General features: G+C 38.8%; 1 protein-coding gene across 3 annotated transcripts in view; it reads right to left on the minus strand.

The window, feature by feature from the left end:
• Nucleotides 1-26,715, minus strand: part of XPO1 (exportin 1) — a 79,079-nt gene that overhangs the window by 47,760 nt on the left and 4,604 nt on the right. For 2 of the 3 annotated variants that reach the window (XM_037896002.2, XM_037896003.2), the window contains exons 3-11: nucleotides 25,850-25,981; nucleotides 18,858-18,959; nucleotides 14,899-14,971; nucleotides 2,764-2,825; nucleotides 2,640-2,684; nucleotides 2,315-2,496; nucleotides 1,817-1,865; nucleotides 1,612-1,731; nucleotides 1,335-1,463 (exon numbers count right to left, since the gene is read on the minus strand). In XM_037896002.2, coding sequence (XP_037751930.1) covers nucleotides 1,335-1,463; nucleotides 1,612-1,731; nucleotides 1,817-1,865; nucleotides 2,315-2,496; nucleotides 2,640-2,684; nucleotides 2,764-2,825; nucleotides 14,899-14,971; nucleotides 18,858-18,959; nucleotides 25,850-25,975 — 888 coding nt within the window. In that variant the 5' untranslated portion in view covers nucleotides 25,976-25,981. Of the gene's footprint in view, nucleotides 1-1,334; nucleotides 1,464-1,611; nucleotides 1,732-1,816; nucleotides 1,866-2,314; nucleotides 2,497-2,639; nucleotides 2,685-2,763; nucleotides 2,826-14,898; nucleotides 14,972-17,592; nucleotides 17,657-18,857; nucleotides 18,960-25,849; nucleotides 25,982-26,715 lie in introns of those variants that run through there. The other variant, XM_037896004.2, reaches the window with a different exon arrangement.

Consider the following 26,715-nt stretch of genomic DNA (forward strand, 5'->3'; position numbering starts at 1 on the left):
AGTCTCTCCTCTTGTAGGTTCCAGGACAAGCTGCTTCAAGAAGCAATCATTAACCATGTCTAGAAATTTTACCTCTGCATCCCATCCTGGAGTGACATACACCCAGTCAGTCAATATGGGTATAGTTGAAATCCCCCACTATTATTGGCTTTTGTTTTTACAGCCTCTAATCTCCCTGAGCATCTCACTATTACCATCATCATCCTGGCAGGTGGTCGGTAGTATATTCCTATTGCTATACTATCATCATCGAACACCAAATCTTTTTTTTCTAATATAAAGACCAACCACAAAACTAAAATCCAGAAGACAATTCTGTACTGAAACAATGCACATCAATATACCAGTAACTGAAAACTTAAAAGTAATCTAAATTCACTTATTGATAGACTGACTGAACCAGAGTGCAGCATGTTCTTACAGAGAGGCCATCCTTTAAGGTCAATCAGCTGGAAAAAAAAGTCACACTGCTTTTATATAGTTTAAATAAACACAAACACTTCCAAGGGTATCATACAGGATAATCTCCAGGGCGATTCCTGGTTTCAGCTGAAGAAATGCATCCTTCTGAATGACTTAGTGAATGAAGTGAGCTACAGCTCACGTAAGCTTATGCTCAAATAAATTTGTTAGTCTCTAAAGGTGCCACAAGTCCTCCTTTTCTTTTTGTGGATACAGACTAACATGGCTGCTACTCTGAAACCTTAGTTTAGACATGTAACTACCATACCTGAGGCTATAAATTTAATGGACAGGTAAAATATTACGTAACATACACACTCAAGATGCACAGATTTAGTGAATTTACTACACAACAGCCTGCAGTGTTTTCTGAAGTCCTTATGAACGCTTCCATCAAATGCATTAACTTTTTTTTTTTTTTTAAAAAAACACAAGCTAGATGAACTTGCAAGGTCAAGTCAATGAGGGCAGGACAAAAACAATGGCGGTTTAGATAATCTCAACTATGCATTTTCATGTTTTCTGATGTTTTTGTTTTGTTTGTCTTAACCTGATCTTCAACTCTTGAATATAACAGTAGCCTGAAAAGACACTCTTCAAGAAACCAATAGATACTTACAATCTTAACTTCAGTTTAAAAAGTATTTTGCTTGTGAACCTTTAAGATTTATTCAAAAGTTGTTAGTTACATCTTTAAAAATAAAAACTTACAGTATAACATTCTGCTGCAAAAAGATAGCTAGCTTTCTGTAATGAATGTGTATTGGAAAATATAAGCTAAGCTTCCTCTATTAAATTGATTTTGCTAAATAAAAGGCAGTCAAAATTTAAATCAGGAAAGTTTATTTTGTACTTAAGTACAAAATAGTTACCTGTTTCAACTGCATCATGGTCAGCGTAAAGAGGGTTACAAACTGTTCCTCGTACTGGCTTACACTGACACCTGCAATCTCTGTGAGGCACTTCAAAGAGACGTTTCGAAACATGGGAACATTTAAAAACTATAAGAAAGATTTCAGAAAGAAGATTATAGATAGTACAAAAAAGCAAATTACATATTAAGCATTTTATTTCAGCTAACCAAAGCTTCCATCTTATTTGCTAGTAGACATCAATAAAAAAAACAAACAAAACAAAACCCCTGATTACCTTGTATATTAATGTGCTGATTAACTTGGTCTCAAAAATGTATCCCAGTGGAATCCAGTTAAGGAATCGTAGCAAAGTTTCCAAAGTTGCATGAACAAGAGGAGCGTTTTGGGAATTTTCCTGTAATGGAACAATACAGAAACTAGTTTACTCTCTTCCTACGAAATTCCACTCTATTTTAAAAAGTTATTGAAATTAAACTTACCATCACAAACTGACACAGTTGAAATATCTGAGAGAATTCGTTGCACATACTAAAAAAATTAAAATAGTAAGATGTTAAACATTCAGCATCGCCACATTTAGTGAACTACACTACACATTCCAATAATGGTGCTTTTGCAGTAAGAGAGAAAAGTTTCTGTGAAAATTATACAAATAACTCTCCACATGCAAATTTTGGTTTGCAATCACAGGCACAGAACACGAAACACCATTCCTGCTCACAATTAAGAGGGCAGAACTACAATACCTATGAATGTAGAAGCTGATAAAGCAGAAGTGTACACAGCTGCTAAATGAGTCTGATAAGGTTTAACAGTATCACTAAGAAAAAGGGAATCATCAAAATAGTCAAATCTCAAATTTAAAAAGCTACTATGGTAGCTAGCCAAAAACCTTCGATGAGAGCGATTCTTGAGCAGCAACTGAAAATGTGATGTACATTAGGAGTATGTGAAATATTACAGAATATTTTACTTGCCTGTCTTTCAAATGCTTGGCTTTCACTTGAGTTATCTGCCCACTAGAGAAGTCAAAAACTTCTTCACTTAACAGTTTAAGGATCACCATATTGTTCTGGCAAAGACTCTCACTTGTCCGGCTTGCCCCTACGATATCACTTATGAATGTTGGCCAGTGTTTGGGCCATTCCTGTTTCAGTATCTGAAAGTCACAGAACATCCATGTGGTTGGTACAGCTTTCTTTCTAAACATTCCATATGCAAAACCAGTTCTTCTTGTTAGATTTGTTAAGTGTATAATTTTCTTAATGCAAGATTAAAAATGCACTAGGAGCTAGCGTTTACCTGAACAAGAATCATATTCAGTTTTCCAATATACACTTTTTCTTTCTAGAGCAGAGAAAAAGAGAGTTAAGTTATCAGTAATGCTTCCCTCCCTTTCCATTTCCCCTAAAGAGAATTCACTTACTTCTACACATGTTGGATCAGATGAGGTCTTGATAATTAAGCCGACAACATACTTTTTTATTCCTACAAAGAGAGTTAAAAATTAATTTTCAACCTGATCTGCTACTATGGATAAATCACCTACACATGGAAAACCTGAATCCAGAAGCATTAAACAATCTCTCAGCAGCGTGCACATGTACAACCTCAAGCTAGTTTTAATTACACATGCACATCAACTGGAGGATACAACCCAAAAACATCTCCAAAGAATATCAAAGAACCAAAAACATCTCCAAAGAATATCAGTTAGTGTCTTCCAATCATACGCATATTTTAGTTGCATGAACTGCATCAGATGGAATTCTTGCTGTTAAAACAAAGGAAGCTGCAGAATGACTAAGGATTAAAATGTTAAATTTTCATATTTTAAAATTTAAATAGACTGCGTGCTCTAATCCAAATGAATCTATGTGCTTTACTGCCCATAGAAGTTCTGCCAGGTTTCTCGGGCTTCACAAATACGGAGGCTGCTGCAAAATCTGAAAGAAAAGATACCCCCGGTACCACCTGTGGAAAGCCTATTAGGCTACTTTTCCCCAGGAACTGAGTCTCACGCTAACCAGTCAAAAATGTCAAATATAGCCAATGGAAGAGAAGTTCTGTGTAGCTCGAAAGCTTGCCTCTTTCACCAGCAGAAATTGGTCCAATAAAGGATATTTCCTCACCCACCCTGTGTATCTAATATTCTCGGACCAACACGGCTACAATATTGTGAACTTAAGCAACTGGCAGCTAAGGCAATGCTGCAAGAGAGTTCACCGAGTACAGTATATTCCCATCCCCTATCACTTTTAGGGGTTGTCTACACATTGGAAATCTTAACAACAAAAACAAAACAAAAACACACATGCGTTTAGCTAGACTGATGTTAAAATGGTGGGAAATATATAATGCAGACAAGGCTCCTACAGCCAAACCTGTTTTAACCACCATTTTAAACATTTTTCAGTTGGTTTAACAAAAATGGCGGTAAAAACAGGCCCAGCCTTCTCTACATTATGTTTCTGACCATTTTTAAAATCATTTCAACTCATCTAGTGGGAATGTTTTTGTAAATTTCCCTCTGTACAGGCACGGACACAGAGATATTATTCTGTTTAATCTTACCCATTTTAAATCATTTGGAAAAATGTAATACATTTTAAAAAGTTTCAGTCATATTTTTTACAACATCAGATGCCATGTGTGAGCCTATCAAAATTATGCTTCCCTACAGTCTCATTAACTTTTTCCATCATCATCATGACACGAGTCACTAACACATCAGTTCACGTCCACAGATTGGGCCTGGACTGATATATATTTGTAATAGTTTTACAAGGTTGCCACAGATTGAACTCACTTTGCTTTTTTGATTTTAAAGCAAATATAGTACTTATTCATTAACAGTCCCACTTCTATTTGACTTTAACATAGCAATTAGAGAATCTGTCACATACTAGACAACTGAAAAACTTTTCTAGAAATATTTTTTTCCGTTGAATAATAGTTTAAATACACTATTTTCAGAAACAAGATATTATAGCCACTTAACGCCATGTACCATTTGGATCCATTGCCTGCTGTGAAGTGATCTGAGCAGTGGTTCCCAAACTGGGAGTCATAAGGAGTTGAAAATCCATGCAAAAGCTGATGGGCCTGCTCAGGTTTGGCCTAGGTGGCGCTCAAAGTCATGTACATGTCATGCACAGTGTGTACCACTTTGTTAACCAGGCTCAGGGTGAGGCACAAATACTCCTTGTGGTTGTATTGGTGAGACCCTCTGGCAGTGGGAACCTGTGCAAGGGCCAATGTGTCTGTCCAGTGCCTGAACACACGGGTGCTGCGCCAACACTGCCAGGAATGGAAAGCTAGGCAAAGACCACCAGCAGTGTGGTGTAGTGGGGATGATGTGTGGGCACTCGGCACCTTCTACCCCAGCAGCCACTGATACCTGGGGCTGTACAAGTGCATCCAGGGCTGAGACAAACTTAGCAGCTGCCCGCAACAGGAATAAATATCCTCCATCCACTTCGGTGCTCCCTACACATGGTATTGGTGCCTCTCCACAAACCTGGCTGATACCAAGCAACTATCTCCTCACCTCCACCAGACCTTCCTTCCATCCCCCCTCCTCCCACCCCAACAAGTCCCTTCCTGTGCTCTCCTAGACACACACAACTCCTCTTTCAGCCAACCCCATCCAAGTATCTCCCTCTCGGGACACAAGGAAGCACTCCCCCTCTTCCAGCCCAGGGGTCGCGTTAACAGAGCTAAGCCCAAAGGGGGACATGGCATGAAAAAGTCTGTGAGCCACTGGATTAGAGGCTCTCAACCTTTCCAGACTATCATACCCCTTTCAGGAGTGACTTGTCTTGCGCACCCCCAAGTTTCACCTCATTTAAAAACTACTTGCTTACAAAATCAGATATAAAAATACAAAAGCATCACCACACTCTATTACTGAAAAACTGCTTACTTCCTCATTTTCTCTGAATGAAACTTTAGTTTGTCCTGACTTTGCTACTGCTTTTCATGTAACCTGTTGTAAAAACTAGGCAAATATCTAAATGAGCTGATGTACCCCCAGGAGTACATGCACCCTAGTTGAGAACCATTGCTGTAGACAACAATGGACCAGGAACTAAAAGCTCTTTGCGTATAAATGGTCACATGACCAACATAAGTGACTGTTTATAGATTTCACCTAGTTACTGAGAAGTAACATATTCTTTACCCCAGGGGTGGGAACCTTTTTTCTGTCACAGGCCATTGACCCACAGGAAAAAAAAAAAACAAAAAACCACACACAATCACAGGCCCACTCACCCATTCAGGGGGGCGTGGAGGCTTGGGGCTTCTGCCCACAGCGAAGTGAGCTGGCACTCGCAGATCCAGCCCGGGGGGGGGGGGAGAGCGCAAAGGGGCAAATGAAATTAACCAACGGGATAGATTCGGCCCGTGGGCCATAGGTTCCCCACCACTGCCTTAACCCATTAAGGAGCCTAAACTACCTAGTTCCCATTGCTTTTTGGGGGCTGAGATTATGCATTTCCACTATAACTATATGTTACTTACAGGGAGTATTATGCAATACTACTTCAGATTCTTTTAACGGACCAAGTCATAGATCATATTTCTAAATAGGAGTAAAAAATATTTTAACTTTAACCCTTTGATAAAGTTTACAATAATGTTTCATTTTTGAGAGCAACTCAACAGAACTGTTGTCACAGGATAAGTTTAAACAAGTTTAAACAGTGAGTCAAGCACATGAATAACTTGTTTCATAAACTGCATTCTCCATGACTTCTTCTGTTTAATATCTATTAACAAAGCTTCTTAATACTCTGGAAGCACACTGAAAGCTTCATAGAAGTTTATTTTGCGGTCTTCCCCCATATTGTAGAAAAGAATGGAGTGTTCATAAACCACAAATGAACAAGAGCAGAATGTCTCTTTTTCAACCAAGACACCAGTTAGAACCATCTTAGAAGATTACAGGACTGACTGTAACGATACACCTACATAGCAATTAGGCCAGCCGCAGGTGTTTGAGTCAGTCAACTCTGGCTCAGGGGGACTGTAAAATTGCTATGCAAGACATTCGAGCTCGAGCTGGAGCCCAAGATCTGAGACCCTCCAAGAGGGGAGGATTCCAGAACCCAAGTTCCAACCTGAGCCCGAACACCCACACAGAATTTTTAGCCTTGCAGCCAGAGTTAGCAGACGCAGGACAGCTACAGGTCTTTTATTCCAGTGTAGACATATCCTAAAGATCTTTCAGAAGGTACTCCGCTGTGGAGGAGCAAGTCCGTACTGGGAAGTTGGAAGCCATTCTGGAAGGAAAGGGCTTCAGGGGAGACCCTGGCTAAACAATGGGTTGAATGAACAGCTGGACAACAGCGGCGGATACAATACCTAATTTAATAAATACTGTAATAAATTTAACTAAACTGAGAAATGGGAAATGCCTCCCACACTTTCGCATGTTTGCTGCTTTTTAAAAAACACACACATTTTAGGTTGTAATCCCTTGTCTGTATCTGAACAGCCCCATGTGCAACAGGGCTTCAGTCCTGACTAAACTATAACGTCTGTTCCTATCCTCTATTACATGACAATGTGCACCCTTAACTGGATTATACAAGTGCATGCAGATCCTCAGATAGGAGGAAGGTACTACATAAGTACCAAGTATGTCACAAAACTATCATGTGAACTTAAGACCTTTATGCATAATACTGAATTTTAAACAGATATATAGCAGTGAAATCCCATCTATCTAAAAGCAAGTTTAATATTTTTATAGTCAAAGTACTGTTAAAAATAAACTAACCATCTGTGAGACAGACAAATAAATACCCCCCACTTTATACAGAAAGGGAAACAAAAGCAAAACTGAAGTGAATGGCCAAAGAAATTAATCATCATAATTAGGACTAGAATTCAAGATTTCTGGACTCCCAATCCCATACTCATACCTCCAAGATCACAGATTGAGATCCATGACTCTTGTGATAATTAATTGGTCAAGGTACATGAACAAGTTTTGAAATACTGTCTTCTTACTCTTTAGAAAGCTATAATACTTTCCCCACTATCTTAAATTACTTTTAACACCTTAGAGTTGAGATTGGTTTGCAAATGAAAAAAGGTTGAAAACCACTAGACTAGATAATCACAATGATCCCTTCTGGCTTTGGAAATTATGAATAATAAATAAGAGTGGCATTTAGTACAACATCTTATTTTCTTGTTCTCATAAAAAGTAGGGAAAACACAGATCTTTTTTTCCCTTCCTGTCTATGTCCTCTCCCTGAAAATCTTATGCAGACACTTATTCCCCCAACTAAAGTATATCAGTATGTGCCCTCTCCTCATCAATGAAGTAAGCCAACTAGGGCTGTCAAACAATTAAAAAAATTGATCGCGATTAACTGCACTGTTAAACAATAGAATACCATTTAAATATTTTTGGATGTTTTCTACATTTTCAAATATATTGATTTCAATTACAACACAGAACAAAGTGTACAGTGCTCACATTATGTTTAGATTACAAGTGTTTGCACTGTAAAAAATAGTATTTTTCAATTCACCTAATACAAGTACTGTAGTGCAATGTCTATCATGAAAGTTGCTTACAAATGTAGAATTATGTACCAAAAAACTGCTTTCAAAAATAAAACATTGTAAAATTTTAGAGCCTGCAAGTCCACTCAGTCCTACTTCTTGTTCAGCCAATCACTCAGACAAGCAAGTTTGTTTACATTTGCAGGAGATAATACTTCTTGTTTACAGTGACACCTGAAAGTGAGAACAGGTGTTCTCATAGCACTGTTGCAGCCAGTGTCACAAGGTATTTACGTGCCAGATGCGCTAAAGATTCATATGTCCCTTCGTGCTTCAACCACCATTCCACGGGACATGCATCCATTGTGATGATGGGTTCTGCTCAATAACAATCCAAAGCAGACTGATGCATGATCATTATCTGAGTTAGATGCCACCAGCAAAAGTTTGATTTTGGGTTCTGTAGTTTCTGCATCAGAGTGTTGCTCTTTTAAAACTTCAGAAAGCATGCTCCACACCTCATCCCTCTCAGATTTTGGAAGGCTTGGGTCGAGTGCTATAGCTATCTTTAGAAACCTCACATTGGTACCTTCTTTGCATTTTGTGAAATCTGCAGTGAAAGTGTTCTTAAAATGAACAACATGTGCTGGGTCATCGTCCAAGACAGCTATAACATGAAATATATGGCAGAATGTGGGTAAAACAGAGCAGGGGACATTAAACTCCTTGGGGGACAATTGTGTCACAAATTTAATTAACACCTTTTTTTAACAAGTGTCATCAGCATGGAAGCATGTCCTCTGGAATGATGGCCAAAGCATGAAAGGGCATACGAATGTTTAGCATATCTGGCACATAAATACTTTGCAATGCCGACTACAAAAATGCCATGCAAATGCCTGCTCTCACTTTCTGGTGACACTAAGTAAGAAGAGGGCAGCATTAGCTCCTGAAAATGTAAACAAACTTGTTTGTCTTAGCGATTGGCTGAACAAGAAGTCGGACTGAGTGGACTTATAGGCGCTGAAGTTTTGTAGTGTTTTGTTTTAGAGTGCAGTTATGTAGCAAAACAAAAAAAAACCTACATTTGTAAGTTGCACTTTCACAACAAAGAGATTGCACTACAGTGCTTGTAGGAGGTGAACTGAAAAATACTCTCTCTTTTGTTTATCATTCACAGTTCAAATATTTGTAATAAAAATACACACTGATTATAATTACAAAACAGAATACAATACGAAAACAGAAAAATATCCAAAATATTTAATAAATTTCTATTAGTATTCTGTTTAGCAGTGCAATTAAAACTGTGATTAATTGGAGTTAATCGCAATTAAATAGACAGCCCTAATGCCAACCTAATTCCATAACCCACTACAGCCGTAAAATGGAGGGGCGGGAGGGAGGAGAAGAGTCCCTCATCACACCCCAGGAATAAGCTGCTTCTACAGTTCCCTGCCTTTGCTAGTACTAAACTAAGCCCCTTGCTCTGAGCCAATGCGTTATACTGTCACTGAACATGTTCACTGTTAAATGATGCTAGAGAAAAATGCTCACATTTCATAACAGACTGATTAAACAAGTGTCCACACTAACTCAGTGAAAGATAAGCTACCTTCAACACAAAAGTAGAATTTAATTTCACATTACGAAGTCAATTATCTCTCTATTATTGGACCATAAGCACAAAAAAACAAGGTATCTTTCTGGACAAGCTTTCCATATTTTGTAGCAGAAAACCAACCTAGTTCTCAAGTTCCCATTATCATGGGACACTCCCTATATGTGTGCTCTCATTAGTTTAGAGTAATGTAATAGTGGACTACAAAATTCCTAATACTAATCAGCCCAATACAAAAACCACTTATAAAAATTTTTAAAATTTAAATAAGCATCAGAAGACTGCATAAGCAATCACTAGTGAACATGTAGTATTCTTTCCTTGATTTTATTAATTCAAGTGCTCACATTCAAGACTGTGTGCCATTTTACTGCTCATATACTCAAAAGGCACTAGAGGGGATTGACTGCCCCAAGTTCAATGTATGGACTGAACCAACACATCCTTCTTCCCACTCTACCCCTCAGAGGCCTTAATATATTTTCTTCCAGAGCTTGCAAAGTCACCGTGTACACTGGGAATTGACAAAAGCAATGCACTCTCACAGGGGCTGAGCACCCTAACAGCAAGTCTAGCTCATCCCTATTGTGACCCGTATCTTGACACCTCAATATGGCAGAGACCAAGTTGCCAGCAGTACACTGGTGCAGACACTTGGTCTTTATACTTTTTTTTTTTTTTTTTTTTAAATCTGAACATCTTCCCAAGAGTTCTGTATTCCAAGAATCCAGGTTTGTCCAGACAGCTTTAATTTGACAGGCATTTAAAAACATTAAATTTGTAAAGTAGTTTAGACCACTGACTTTATCTTTGTTCCTGATCTGGAATCAAATCATGAAGGATACAGTTAAAATCTGCACAAAAATGACCAACACACTGATCAATTTTAAAAACTAAACTACAATACTTGAGAAAACCAAACGCAGCTGTGCCCAACTTCAAACGCAACAGTCTCAGAACATCTCAAAATGCCAATCTCCAGTAGGGCTGTACAGGTGTTGAGAAATTCAAGGCAAAATGAGAGTAGAAATCCAAGTCCAAAGGACACGTCTTCAGAAGACAGCTTCCTGTATTTGGAATTTTGGACTGAAGGCAAAAAAATAATGCCAATGAATGGAAATTCCACTGGTCCAAGACCTACTACTACTTAAGCCCACATCGGTAACAATAAATGTGGCCATTCTGAGGAACCAATAATAATTTTTAAACAGTTTAATTAGTTTGTATCTCACAAATAAGACTAGAAACAAATGCTGTACCCTGAAGGAAAAATTAAGAGGTTCAGCTTTCCAGTGGTACATGGCACTGGTTTATCTCCCCACAGACTTATCTCCCCAAATCTTTAAGTCAGGTCATTCCAATAACATTGTTTTCTTCCATTCACACTTCAATCCAGACCTGATTTTAACAGCCATGATACTGAGAAGTGCTGTAGCTACCAGTAGAAACCAATGTTTTTTCCATCTGAAAATAGCGGGCAACCCCAGCTTTCAAGATTATAAGTCATTACGTCTTTAACTACGTTTCAGTAAAAATTACTGCGAAAATCCAGCCAGAAGATGGTAAGTGTTGTGAAAATAAGATTGTAATTAAAATGACCTGATTCATAGAATCATAGAATATAAGGGTTGGAAGGGACCTCAGGAGGTCATCTAGTCCAACCCCCTGCTCAAAGCAGGACCAATCCCCAATTAAATCATCCCAGCCAGGGCTTTGTCAAGCCTGACCTTAGAAACTTCTAAGGAAGGAGATTCCACCATCTCCCTAGGTAACGCATTCCAGTGTTTCACCACCCTCCTAGTGAAAACGTTTTTCCTAATATCCAACCTAAACCTCCCCCTCTGCAACTTGAGACCATTACTCCTTGTTCTGTTATCTGCTACCACTGAGAACAGTCTAGAGCCATCCTCTTTGGAACCCCTCTTTCAGGTACTTGAAAGCAGCTATCAAATCCCCCCCCCCTTCTTCTCTTCCATAGACTAAACAATCCCAGTTCCCTCAGCTTCTCCTCATAAGTCATGTGCTCCAGCCCCCTAATCATTTTTGTTGCCCTCCGCTGTACTCTTTCCAATTTTTCCACATCCTTCTTGTAGTGTGCGGCCCAAAACTGGACACAGTACTCCAGATGAGGCCTCACCAATGTCGAATAGAGGGGAACGATCACGTCCCTCGATCTGCTGGCAATGCCCCTACTTATACATCCCAAAATGCCATTGGCCTTCTTGGCAACAACGGCACACTGTTGACTCATATCCAGCTTCTCGTTCCGAAGTATTGGGTGTCATATTGCTTATTTTGTTACTGAAGGGTAAACTCCTAAAAAGTCAGTCTTAAATCTGGCCCTGTATTTTACTTCTATCCACTAGACAGAGTCTTGCCCTTCAACTGGATGATTGGGTCAAACTGAGCAGGCCTCAGTATGTTCAGCTTGCTGGGCAATTAGATAGCCAGATGAAGGTTGGAAAAGTGCAGTTCCCTGCTATCAGGTCCCAGCCATTAGTTTAGAAGGCAAAAGAGATGAAAACACGGCAGAGCTGAAATACCCACTCAGCAGGCTCTACCCCCTCCTCCATCTGACGCTGCTAAAGCCAAAAAGATGGAGCCACAGAGCCGTACCACAACGCCGCATATCTGGCCCCTCTCCCGTTCCCAGAACAGTTCCCAGGATGTAGGGCAGAAAACAGAGGAAAAAACAGAAGTAGACTGTTTAGTTTTAGAACTAGGGTTGTATTTTAGTTTCTTTTAGCCACTAATCCAACTATGATCATTATTATAGGAGTAGCTGAAATCACGTAAAATACAATCCCAGCCCTAATATTGGACTGATAGTCCCAATCTGCCAGAAGACAAATGAAATTAAAGAGTATAATGTAGATGAGTGTGATTTTCAATAGAGTGATTTTCATCTACTGTTACAAGTAACATTTAAGACAGTTTGGTCTAAACGGCAATCTACACCCTCTCTCCCCCCCATACCTCTCACACAACTGGTTTTATCTGGCCTGTGCACTCATTAATCCAATGCATGTTTAAGTAATTTACTCATGAAAATGTGTTATATTTGGTCAGCCAGTTCACTCCTGCACCAGATATCCCGAGCTTTTACCACATCTTGAGATGTTGGGACTGTTGCCACCTACTGCTTTACCCCTGCCTCTCTCCACTAGGGGCCACAAGCAATGCTGAGTTAGTAACTACTCTATCCTCAGCATCAACTGCTGACCCCCCAGCTTTCCCTCACCTTCCAGCTCCAATTGTAGGAAGTCTGAATAAGCATCAAACATCTCAATCAGCTGCCAACTGTTTTGCAAGTGAACACAGAGTGGGTGAAGGAGAGCAACTATGGTAAGCACTGTATAGAGAAGTGGGGCAAGAGGAGAGGAACAGAGAGCTTATTTTACTTGGGGACCCTATCTGATATTGTGGGCATCTTAGTTCTTATCCAACAATCTTTCCCACAACGATCCTATTCATAATTTCAACTGTCTTATTCTCTGCCTTCTGCATTTGTCTTCTTGAATCAGATAAGCATGTTTACAGCCAATTTCTTCCCCCCAATTTAAAATAAATCTACATAGTAAATTATGCCTTGCCAATGGTTCCATCCTCTACCATCTGAACATCTATTAAACGTGTTCATTTGACTAAACTTCATATATAGCCTGTACCTATTCTCAGTGACCCATTTTGCTTATGTCTTACACACAGCAAGAAGTTTTGTTGGGTTTTTTTTTTTTTTTAGAAAAAAGCAAATATAAAATTAAACAAGTATAGTACCCAAACCTACTATTAAAATTTACTAGATTTCAAGTTGAAGATGTCCCTTTAGAGCGCTGAAAATTTCTCTAAAGTTCTACAGAGATTAGTGTTTTTATCTTGGCTTTGACGCCACTTCCTGAGAGATGGTGTGACTTCCCTCTACTGATGTCACAAAAACTCCACTTCCACATCTATTGTTGGAGCGAGAATCTTAAAAATGGACAAAAATATCACATGGGATGGGAAACAATGATTTTTTTTCATTAGTCTTCATCAGATAGTACTCTTCATCAAGAATAGGTCCTCTTTAAAACCTGGAAACTGCAGTGCTTAGCAGAAGAGAAGCAGCAGCACAAGTTCAAGTGGCATCACAAAACTTCACTGTGAAAAATCACAGCAGAAATTATACTTCTAAGTCTCCTGGAACTTCAGAAATGTTTTACAAAAACCACTACCAGTAACAAAAGAGTATAAGAAGTTTAGAACGATTACAACCATTGTCAAGAGTTTTTTTACATAGCTAACACTACCAGGAAATTAGTTTAAGGTCCAAATTTCCTGACTTGCCTGAGCTAGAAACATCTTGATGGACCAACTATTCCTTCTCACTGGCAAAGGACAACATCTGATCAGTTATAATAACCACTGCAATTTTTAAAGTCATAGAATATCAGGGTTGGAAGGGACCTCAGGAGGTCATCTCGTCCAACTCCCTGCTCAAAGCAGGAGCAATCCCCAATTTTTGCCCCAGAACCCTAAATGGCCCCCTCAAGGATTGAACTCACAAACCAGGGTTTAGCAGGCCAATGCTCAAACCACTGAGCTATCCCTCCCCCCCAACTTGTGCTGTAGACCAGTGGTTCTCAATCTGAGGTCCAGGGCTCCCTGCAGGGCTATGAGCCGGTTTTAGGGGGTCCGTCAAGCAGGGCCAGCATCAGACTCATTGGGGTTCAGGGCAGAAAGCCAAAGCCCCACTGTACGGGGCTGAAGCCTGAGGCCCTGAGTGCCACCATCTGGGGCTGAAGCCTGAGCAGCTTAGCTTCACGGGGCTCCCTGTGGCCTAGGGCCCCAAGCAATTGCCCTGTTTGCTACCCACTGATGCCGACCCTGGCTTTTATATGCAGAAAATCAGTTGTTGTGACACAGGTGGACGGTGGAGGTTTTATAGCATGCCGGGAGGGGATCTCAGAAAGAAAGAGGTTGAGAACCCCTGCTGTAGACTAGTGAGAGAAAGGAGAATAGATCCAAGAATCAAGACTGAGTCATGAGTTCAAAACTTCTTTAAGGGCAAAAAAAGCAATGTTATTTTGAATAAAATTGCCAAAACAACTTACACATCTTTTTTTTTTAAACTACCTAAGGAGCTCTATAATGGTCAGCAGACACATCTATGGCCTGATCATCCGAGTGCTGAGCACTCTCTACAACATCATTACAATTAATGGAAGCTGCAGGTGCTCAGCATCTCTGCTAATCAGCCCCGTAACGAATAGAAAACTTGTCCTGCTAGGCTCACAAATGTTACAGTATGGATCCCTCATCTACTAAATCCAAAAGACAAACTAATTATGTTTGAAATTGAAAGTTATTTAGATGTCAACAAACATAGTTAACTATCAAATTCAAAATCATCATACAAAATATAGTGTATTTTCCTACCTTCACACTGGTTCCTTGGAAGAATTTTCCATCTTGTTTTTATCACATTTTCCAAAATTTGAAGTCCATAATACTGAAAATTGGAGAAGAGCATTATGTGAGTATGTTATTGTAGGACTAACAATAACTTTTAGGATTCTCATTCAAGCAAACATTCACACTTAACATCTAAGATTTCAAAAATATTAAACTAACAAATTTAGTTAAAAATAAAGTCTATTCACCCATTTACTGAGTTGTTCATGCATTTTTCTTGTTTTTATTGTCTGCTACTCTAAATAAGTCCTGCTGTTTGATCATGCTCACACCAGGAGGAGAAATAAAAAAACCCATTTGGCAGCCAAAGGGGCTATCTGTAGAAGAGAAAGTAGCAGCCAGATATGAATTCACAACATAAATGACTGCTCATATGTTCAAGTATTAAAACCACCAGGCTCCTAAAAAATTTAGCAGCTTGGATGGTTTCCTCTACTATCCCTCTGAAATGAAAGATCTTGGCTTAGCATTATATGTATTGTCACTGGCACTTTATAAAGAAAGTGGTTCCCAAACTTCACTGGTGTGTTACTTAAGGAACAGCAAGACAACCCACAGGTTTACTTAATTTCAATCCCCACCCCTACGGCAGCTATTTCTACAATTTAAAGATGATCTTTTTTGCTCAGTCAAAAGTAATTAAAATTTTAACATGCACTCTGAAATCCTTTTACCTTTCAGGTATTGCTTCCTGAGCTCTGACCCAAAAATTTGGAAAGAGTTTATTAGGGCGGGGGAGGCCGCTTCATTCAATCCATTTTGTCCCTACTGCCTACTCACCATAAGTAGTAAAGAGAATTCTGGCATGACCAGCAACTTAATAGGTCATGCACTTTAAAAGTGAACAGACAGAAAGGAAAAAAGGGAAAAGGAACTTTGTGTTTCTTTAGTCAGTGGTTGCTTAGGGAGGAAGACAGTACCAATGCCTGAAAGGTAAACTTATTCATGTCTATCTAGTAGTATGACTAGAGTTTGGCTGAGAATAAGAGTTCATCTTTAAAATGGTTAGTTGTTATACAAAGTAGAATTCATTAGCATTTCAACCACAGGGATCATGTAAACTGCACACTTTAACAGCACAACGTAGACTGTCCCAAACTACATTGTACTCAAAAACATTAATGTTTTTGCTGTTCTCATCTTGACAGTGTTTACTTCTATATGCCTTCCTGCTCACTACCAATTTTTGCCTGTTTCACTCAAAAATTCCACATTGCAGAATAACTATGTACAATGTTTTTGAAGTCTAAGGAATATTCTGCAATTACAGAAAACAAATGCCAATTTTTTTCATAATCAGTAGTAAATGTTTATCTTCTGGGTTTTGTTTTTAAATTTGTACAACTAACACTAGCTGAAGTGAAGCCAAGGAAACATTTGTATAGGAGAATATGATTCACAAGCATACATTTTCTTTAAAACAGCATGCTCTACTTTATAGCAAGCAACCTCAGCAACTAAAATAGTTTTATAGGTATAGCCTCTGTTTCTGTTACAGGTAACTAGAAGCTAACAAAACAAAACAAAAAAACGTATAAAAGCTGGTGATAAAATTCAACCTAAACTCAATGGTTGAACACTGATATCAGGCAGCATTAACATTCCCAAAGCAGCTCTGAACCACTTTAAAGTTCCGAAATTGTATGGCTGCAGTCACATTAATAATACACTTAAAGCTAATGGCTAACCAAAACTGTATCTTTACTTCCTTAACAACTCCCGAGAGCTGTATTTTCAACAAATCAAATCAATTTGCTTTGAAAGGGGGATGGAAACTTTTTGTTAGAGCCCCCCCCGCCCACACACACACAAAAAGTGACCTGAGACTTCCAGACAAACTTAATTCACAACTTTTTAATGATACAGGCAAATGTCTAACCATTATCCTGTTTTTCATTTATTTCCTTTTCTAGATTCCTTGTCTCTTTTACCCTTTCTGTCCACTAATTTTTTACGCATTTACTTCTCCCAGTTTATGTATAAGAAAGAAGCAAAGCGAACCTTGCCAACTTCAACTTTGCTGTACCACTTGCACATGAACTGAAACAGAGAAGGCAAATGCCTCAACATCATTACTGTGTCCAATCCACCCTCCTGGCATACCATGCTAGAAGACTATGTAAGCCACCTCGTGGAATAGATGCTGATGGCTCCCAGTCCCTATCCTGGACAATATAGTCTTTTTAAGCCTTGTTTTATTTTCTAGTCAGTCATTTCTGGCACTGTGTTTCAAGTACCTGCCCTGCTCCAATAGGTGGAATTCTTTTCAGCCCAGAATTGCAAATACTGTCTAATTCTAAACATCTTGGATTTGATTCCAGTAATGTATAGATGTCTATAATCTATAAAAAGTACAAGCACATTTATGTAGCACTCAAAATTCAGGTAATGTTTTTCTAGTAGTTATTTAGTCTCTGGTTTTATCTTATGCTAAATATCAGAAGCATTGCACAAATCGACTGCTGAGTTATGAAGGTGAGGGACAGAACAGCAAAGACTAAATGAAAAAATGCATGAAATGATCCCTATGGCAGAAATTTCTATGGTACCCTTATTAATTACTTATTCTATGCATTGAATCCCCTTTCCCTCCCACCTCCCAAGAAACAAAAACAATTGATGAACAGAATTCAGTTAAAGGGAATCAAAAGGGTAGACCTTGTGGAGGCCTGCCGTCAAAGCCTAGCTGTGTCAGTTGCACAGGAAGACACCCCTTTTCTTCCTATTACAAGCAATCAACATAATGGAACATTATGATTAATATCAGATAGTGTTAACAGCTTTAAAGATAAAATATGATTGCATAAAAGCCAAATGTCATAGTGCATAAATTTAGCACCAAATCATTTGCAATTTATGTAAATTGAAGAATTCTTTACCTGTTGCTTTCTTTCTGTTCCTCTAATCATCTCATTTTTCACAAGACAAATTTGAGTTTTTAAAAATACTGTTGATAAATCAACTTAAACATTAGTAATGTCTGTCAGTATAAAAAGCAAAGTTTACCAGGCAAGCAAACAGGCAAACACTGTTACTTAAAGGTTAGCACTTTGAGGAAGTTCTTAAACTGTTTTCCCCTAAAATTTACAGAATAAATTTTAAAAAGTTAGGACTGTTTCATGAATACTATCTGAATTCAGAAACATACCTGAACATGGCTATTTTCTGTTCGAACACAAAGTATATTAAAGTAACGTGTATCAAGCAGAAAACCATGCATAAAAATTACTTTAAAATTAAAGAGAAGTGTGAGTCAAACTTAAGACAGTCAAAACACATTTTGATCAACTCTTCTGTTCAAATTGCTTAGAAGTCTTAGAGTAAAACATGTAGAATTGCAAATAAAAACTGAGTTCTGTCCCCTTAATCAGTCACTATAATGGCGGCAGGTTTAAAAAGTTGTATAACTTAGTGTGCTCTGCAAGCCAATACAGATTATAGCCAACACTACAAAGTGTTTGGGGTGCCTTGCTTGTATTGATTAGACTGCCCCAAATAATCCCAATCTGATCATTGTGTGTTCTGCTCTACCTTCAAAATACTTAGGAACAAATTCTGCCCTCAGTTATGTGCACATGGCTCCCAATAATGAGAGCAAACATTTATTCAAGGACAAAATTTGGCCCTAGCAAATTTTATATTACTCAGATCTGTACATATACCAAACTCATATGAATTCTGCATGTGCCCTGAAATACTTTATTTCTAATTTATCTCTTCCTTAAGAAAACTGTGTCAATGTAAAGGGAAACTTAAATGCTAGGCCTATTTATGGTAGAGTTAAATTTAAGGCAATTTTAGGAATAAAACAATAAAAAAATGTGGTTTGAAGCAACAAAAGCTAATGCTAAAAATGAGATACCTTCCTCAAAGTTTATGAATGGAAGAAAGGGAGAAAAGTCAATTAAAGACCAGGTGCTTACTTTGGTGTTCATATTCTGAGAGAACTCCAAAATAGTATCAACTCTGGTCCATGCATCAGGATGTTCTTTTAAGTGAGTCAAGACTTCCTGTGCCATCCTTTGCTAAAGAAGGATAACAAAACACAATTAAATGCATTTTAGAAGCTATTTACAGTAACAAAATAAAATTAAAAAAGGTTAAAACAAAAATGTTTTTTGAACAGTTTAAACACTTACCACATTAAAACCAAAAGCGGTTTGAATTACGCCAGGAGCAACAGATCACATCAAATGTTTTCTGACTCTTTGGGTCAGCAAGTTTTGTTAACTAACACTTTGGCATTCTCTCAAACCAGAATGGAATGGAATTAGTCCATAAAGAGAAAATGTTCAGAATAAGTTCTACTTAATACTCTAAATTTACAAGCTTTCATATATTCATAGAACTTGAGGCCTGAAGGGACCAATAGATCACCTAGTCTGACCTCCTGTATCTCACAGGCTTTAGTGCAAGTACTTACACTACTCTACTTGCATTAGAACCCACTGCATCCTGAAATAGAAGGCACTTAAGTTCTTCATGTAAAGAACTGGGCAAATATGAAATAGTATTATTGTACTCGAGTGACTTTAAAGCAACATCAAGGGGCTCCACATTTATGGTCTTGATTTCTGTTGCCTTACAAGTAAAAAGAGGTATTTCTAAAGACAGCACTGCATTCTTTCCTTCTCCCTCATTACAACCATTAATAACTAGGGCTATCAAATGATTTAAAAAATTAGTTGCAATTAATTGAGAGAGAAAAAATAATCACAATCGCAGTTTTAACAGCACTGTTAAACAAGAATAGAATACCATTTATTTAAATATTTATGAATGTTCCCTACATTTTCAAATATATGGATTTCAATTACAACACACGATGCGTTGCTCACTTCATATTTCTGATTACAAATATTTGCACTGAAAAAAAAAGGAAAAAAATGGTGCTTTTCAATTCAGCTCATAGAATACTGGAGTGCAATCTCTTTTTCTTAAAAGTGCAATTTTTTTTTTAAACCTAACCGCACTCAAACAAAATTATGTAAAACTTTGGAGCCTACAAGTCCACTCAGTCCTACTTCTTGTTCAGCCAATTGCTTAGACAAACAAGTTTGTTTACATTTATGAGAGATAATGCTGCCCGCTTCTTATTTACAACGTCACCTGAAAGTTAAAACAGGAATTCACATGGCACAGATGTAGCTGGCGTTGCAAGGTATTTATGTGCCAGATATGCTAAACATTTGTATGCCCTTTCATGCTTCAGCTTCCAGAGGATATGCTTCCATGCTGATGATTGGTTCAATCCAAAGCAATGTGGACTGACACACGTTCATTTTCATCATCCAAGTCAGATGCCACCAACAGAAGGCTGATTTTCTTTTTTGGTGGTTGGAGTTCTGTAGTTTCTGGATTGGAGCGTTGCTCTTTTAAAACTTCTGACAACATGTTCCACACCTTGTCCCTCTCAGATTTTGGAAGGCGCTTTAGATTCTTAAATCTTGGGTTTAGTGCTGTAGCTACCTTTAGAAATCTCACATTGGTGCCTTCTTTGCATTTTGTCATATCTACAGTGACAGTGTTCTTAAAAATCGAACAACGTGCTGGTCTGTCATCCAAGACTGCCATAACATAAAATATATGGCAGAATGCAGGTAAAAAAAATCACAGAGCAGGAGACATACAAAGGAGTTCAGTCACAAATTTAATTAATGCATTTTTTTTTAATCAACATCATAGATATGGAAATGTAAGGGGACTGTGGACCCCTTACTGAAACTTAGTGGGGTTTTTTGGTTGGCCATCTCCCAGTACCAAAAGAAAGCGGAAGGGCCAATGAGAAATCAGGACCCTGAGACTGACAGTACCAGGTCCAATGGGGAGAGGCCAAAGCTCCAGGTCAGCCTCATTGACAGGACAGACAGGCCAATGATGGACTCAGAAGCCCGGGGGTCCAAACTTCTGTGAGAGCTGGAGCTGACAATGGCCAGCGTGGGCTGAGCTAAGGACAGAGCAGGAGCCCAAGCTGAGCTGGGGAGCAGAGCCATGCCAGCCAGAAGGGCAAGTGGAGCAGCCCAGGGAGCTGAGCTGGAGGCAGAACAGCAACAGTGCTGAGTCAGAGTGAAGCTGGGGCTGGAGCAGTCCAGAGCCAAGCATAGTGAGCAGCAGAGCAGAGCAAAGCAAGGAGGAGACGCCACCAGCCAAGAGGTCTTGCAGGCCTGGGGCAGGTGGGGGCTGGCTGGCACTGGGAAGAAAGGTCCTACCATCTAAAGCAGAGGTGGACAAACCTGAGCTCCTGGCCCCCGGCCCCTCCCCTGCTGTCCCGTCCCCCCCTCAACATGCTGTGCCACCAGCACTTTGGCCCACCGCTCCTGCTGGGCAGCGCGGTGGCGTGGCTGTGAGCTCCTGCCACTCTGAGCGGTGTGGTGCAGGAGGGGGGGCGCAGTCAGGGGACAGGGAGCGGTTGGCTGGGACAGAGGTTCAGGGGGGCAAAAAGGGGACGGGGGTGTGGATAGGGGGTCAGGGCAGTCAGGGGACTGGGAGCAGGGGAGTTAGATAGGGGACGGGGTCCTTGGAGGGGGCGGTCAGGGGACGGGGTCCTTGGAGGGGGCGGGGGTTGGATGGGTTGGGGGTTCTGAGGGGGGCAGTCAGGGGGAAGGAAGTGGGAGGGGGCGGGGTCCAGGCTGTTTGGGGAGGCACAGCCTTCCCTATCCGGCCCTCCATAAAGTTTTGCAACCCCAATGTGGCCCTCAGGCCAAAAAGTTTGCCCACCCCTGATCTAGAGCCTGAGGGTATGTAGCCACTGCCAGAGCAAGTGTCTGACCTGTTGCATGCCTGCAGCACAGCCAGGGCCCGGCATGTGAGGAACAGACTGAATTTCCCTTACCCTCCAGAGACGGATGTTTTTGTTTCCCCCGTGCTCACAGAGCGTTATGTGTTTTCCTTTAACCTTTCCAATTTTTTCTTATTTTTTTAAATTGGTTGCTGTTTAATAATTGTATTTGCTTTGAACTATATGTAACATCAGTGGGGTCAGGGAAGCATTCAATGCGAAAAGAAAATCCTGGACAGGGGACACCTTAGCCCCTGTCTTAATGACCACAACAAGATTGGGGGTCAAGCTCCGCAGGAATTCTGGACCCAGTCTTGTTAGGGTTACAAGAACTCTGCTACACAGGAGAGGGGAAGGGGAGTCCTTGAGGTCAGGCAGGCCTCTGGGTAAAGGGAGTAGGAGCAAGGACTCAGATTCTTTTGCTAGCCAATTTCACCAGAGTAGTGTGTAAGCCAGAAAAGTTCCCCACAATAGCGGGGCCATTCCCCCACTTACATAATTATGTCCTCTGGATTGGTGGCTGAAGCATGAAGGGGTATATGAATGTTTAGCATAACTGGCATATAAATACCTTGCAACACTGGCTACAAAAGAGCCATTCGAACGCCTATTCTCACTTTCAGGTGACACTGTAAATAAGAAGCAGGCAGCATTATCTCCCATAAATGTAAACAAACTTGTTTATCTTAGCGATTGGCTGAAAAAGAAGTAGGACTGAGTGGACTTGTAGGCTCCAAAGTTTTACATTGTTTTGTTTTTGAGAGCAGTTATGTAACAACAAAATTCTACATGTGTAAGTTGCATTTTCATGATAAAGGGATTACAGTACTTGTAGGAGGTAAATTGAAAAATACAATTTCTTTTACCTTTACAGTGCAAATATTTGTAATCAAGAATATAAAGTGAGCAATGACCACTTTGTGTTGAAACTGAAATCAATATATTTGAAAATGTAGAAAACCGATCTTTATAATAAATTCCAATTAGTATTCTATTATTGCTTAACTGTGCGATTAAAACTGTGATTAATAGTGATTAATTTTTTTAAAATCGAGTTAATTTGTTTTATTTAATCGCTTGAGTTAACTGCAATTAATTGACAGCCCTATTAATAAGGATTATACAGGCCAAAGTAGACCCTCGGTGACCTGTCCAACCATCCTGTCTTCAGTGGGTGTGCAAAATAACTATATGAAATTTAGATTAGTTTATATATCTGAGTGCTTAAGATCAGACTCCTAGATCCACATTTAGAAAGCCAAGTAACTGGGCACTTCTGGAAAAAACGCAGTTACCAACAAATCCACTGCAATCAATGGAAACCTGGTATTCGGCACCTGATTTTATGAGAAGGCAGGTTTGAAATTTTTGCCATACTAAACAATGGCGCATAAAAGGCCTAATAGAATCTACCTCACTCTCCCAAGTGTAACACAGTTAAAACTTACTTTTTGTCACTCAAATTAACAAATAGGCCTGACTGAACATAAGGAGCAGATCTGTTGAATAAGTATGTGCATTTTTACAGTTACTTTTCAGAATACAGTTGCACTAAGACATTTGTATTCTTAAGTCACTGGAAATAAGCATATTATGTACCTTACATACATTATGTACACACATATAAGAAAGACAGTCCCCTGGCCCAGAGGGCTCAAAATCTACATGTCCAACAGATGGCAAACAAGATGGACAAAATAAATATGGTGGGGATGAGTTAAGACACCTGTATGGAATTTTATATATTTTACATTCAGATCAAAATACAGAACTCAGTAATCATAACTTTAAAAGATCTAACTTGTGGAAAGGCAGGAATGATGAAGTTAGTAAGAATAAAGTAAACAGGAAAAGAAAGGAGGGGGAAGATGGGCATTCATAGTTTCTCACTTGCCTACCTGATAAGCAGGCTGAGGGTTTTGTAATCACTATGGCAAAAGTGAGCCTTAAGGACAGAGGCATTTTTTCCACATGCAAGTGGTTTCAGGGGAGGAAGCATGGAAGTCTTTAATGTTTAAGAGAAAAAATTTTAAATAACTTAATCTCAGCTAACTTTGCATTCCTATTGCTTGAGCCAGTTTTGAAGCTGTGCTCTGTGCCAAGTCTGCCTTTTAGAGGCAGTGCTTCTGCTGGTACTAGTGCTTGTTGTGGAAATATACATACGAGAGTCAGTAATATGAAGATACTCACTGAAAAATGAAAAGGAGTACTTGTGGCACCTTAGAGACTAACCAATTTATTTGAGCACAAGCTTTCGTGATGCATCCGATGAAGTGAGCTGTAGCTCACGAAAGCTTGTGCTCAAATAAATTGGTTAGTCTCTAAGGTGCCACAAGTACTCCTTTTCTTTTTGCTAATACAGACTAACGTGGCTGCTACTCTGAAACCTGTCACTGAAAAATGTGTGCTTCCACAGGAATACACACTTTTTAATACACTACATACTGAAACTTTTCATGAAGAAGCCATGTATTTATGCTCTGATACAATTATATGCTTAAACAATTTGCTTTTGACAATTTTAGTCCATTTTCCTTTTTCAATTCTTTTGCCATTAGCTTATCTAAGTGTCAAAAGCTTAAAAGACCCACAAATCCAATGAAATTGTACCCATTTGATTTATAAATGGAACCATTCAATCTCTTTCATTGTCAGAGCAATGGCATTTTTTTCAACAAAATTGTTTAGTATTCTTTTGTTGAATTGGTATTAGATGTTAGGAGGAATTACAACTGGAATATATCCTCTGAATGCTGAATACTAAACAGAAAGCAGATATCTTAAGAGCTCCTTTAAGACTTGCTGCATATACTATTTAAATAGCAAATATTTAGGAGTCCATACGATGTTACTTTGCATAAGAAATTTCACAGCTTCAGAGTATATGAGAAATTGTCATATTATGAACGTAAACTTGTGACAGCTTAAATTTGGAAAGGAGCTCACACATTGTACACATCCCAGAAGATGTACACAAGGTCAAACAATGGATTTTAGCATCTATAAGAATCTACACTAAGAAAACTGGCATAGCAGACTGCCCTTTATGGAGGTACCAATATACAAAGTGGGTATATGTGTGGTTGGTTTTATTTATTTTAGTGAGGGGGATCTGGGAAAGGGGACAGAAGAAGTGTTAGGTTACAAATATTTAGCCTCTTTATGATACTGTCACATTCTTCAAGTCTTGTTCAATGTTTGATAATTTAGGGTGGGATACTAGCTACAAGCCATTATTTGCCACAAAATCTGTGACACTGTACAAATATTATAAAACAACAAAAGTATGCCAGGAAAACAGACATGTTAGTATTGTTTGAGCAATACTTATCTTTAAAAATGAAAGACCTAGCTTTTATATAGTGCTTACATAAACTGATTTAAAAAGGCCATAAAAGGTTCACTCTTAGACAGGTAGCATAAAGCAACTTTAAAATACAGTGAGTACGAAGTGCCAAAAGTCTCAATCCACTGGATGTACATGGAAAGAGTGGCAAAAGAAGGAGTATAAAGGAAAGAAGAGTCCAGACATCACATGCATTTTTATAATGTCTTTTGTTATGTACAATAACCAGAGTTATTTTAAACAAAAGGTTTCTCCCTTAAATATGATCCTGGAGTGAAGTCAATGGTGAATTTGTGACATCACAACTATTTTCATGCTAACAGAATGTCAAATATGGCATGATTATGACTTCCCTGCAGGAATAAAGTATAGAAGTTGGGCTGTGATGGATACAGCTCTTATCAAAGCATACTTTTCCATACCTTTAACAACAGAAGAACGACTGGGTAAGCAGATCCTTTTAGATATAAATGTTCTTTTCATGTTTGTCTTATCTTAAAGCCTCCTTTAAACACTGGGACACAAATCAGCATCAGGTAGTCTGCCGAATTTGTAAGATACCTTGTCACCAATACTTCCAAATAGTCTTTCCATGAGAATTCTAGTCATATCAGAATGAAATTGCCTCCGGTTTCACTCCTTGCTTAAATTTGTTTGGTGAACTTGAAATGAATTAAATTATTTGACTTAGCGTTCCTCTAAGGATTTATAGACTAATGTAAAGTTTTAATAAGGCGAACTTTATAATACTCTTGAATTAAGACTTCCATATTTTTGGACATATATTTTACCTGGGCTCCTTCTCCATGGTACAGGCAATTCACCACGTTGTCCAAGAGATTGATATCCAATTTCTGGTTGAAATCCAGCAGCTGACGAGCTGCATGGTCTGCTAACATTGTCATAATTGCTGGCATAGATTACTGCAAAATAAAATGAATCAGATCAAACTAGAGAAGTTAATCATAGTTTCTTACAAACTTGCTGGAAACTATTTCTACAGCTGCTTATAAGCGACCTGTTCAATATACCTATCTCACGTCAAAACTGGAAAGAAAACTTTTAACTGTGTAGTTTTTCTTAGACCTCGCAGATAAAATTTTATGTCAATGTCACCGCATGTTGAATTATGAAAGTGCAATACTGCAAATATTAGAAAAACTTCAATATTGACCATGTCTATCTGAAAACTTACAAATTATAATGCCAAACAGGTTGGCAGTAGATTTTACACCGGGAGACTTAATACATGTGAATAAACTTAAGTTTAGCTGGCCTTAGTTTCCATTCCAATTCAAGGTAAGACTGTAGATATGAGAATCAGAATTCAACATGTTACAGCATTAGCAAGCCACACTAAAAGCCAAGCTAGGTTAATAACAAAATTTGCAAATATCTGTTTAAAATTTAACTAATTTGTTTCAACTGGAGGTAATTTTTTGTTTGTTAATTTTCTGCAAACACTCTAGCAAATAAGTTTATTGACAGGAATATTTGCCAAAAAAATTAAATTTAAACTAATATTAAAGAATATTCAGATAGACTTTTGAGTTTCCATATCAAATATGCACGCTTGAAGTCTAGTTTTATGATTTTTGTGGAACTGAATTGTCACCTATGTATCCAATCAACAGCAGCCCAGACCAATTTTCAAATA

Source organism: Chelonia mydas, chromosome 3 (assembly GCF_015237465.2).
Source record: "Chelonia mydas isolate rCheMyd1 chromosome 3, rCheMyd1.pri.v2, whole genome shotgun sequence".
In the NCBI taxonomy this organism is placed as follows: Eukaryota; Metazoa; Chordata; order Testudines; family Cheloniidae; genus Chelonia; species Chelonia mydas.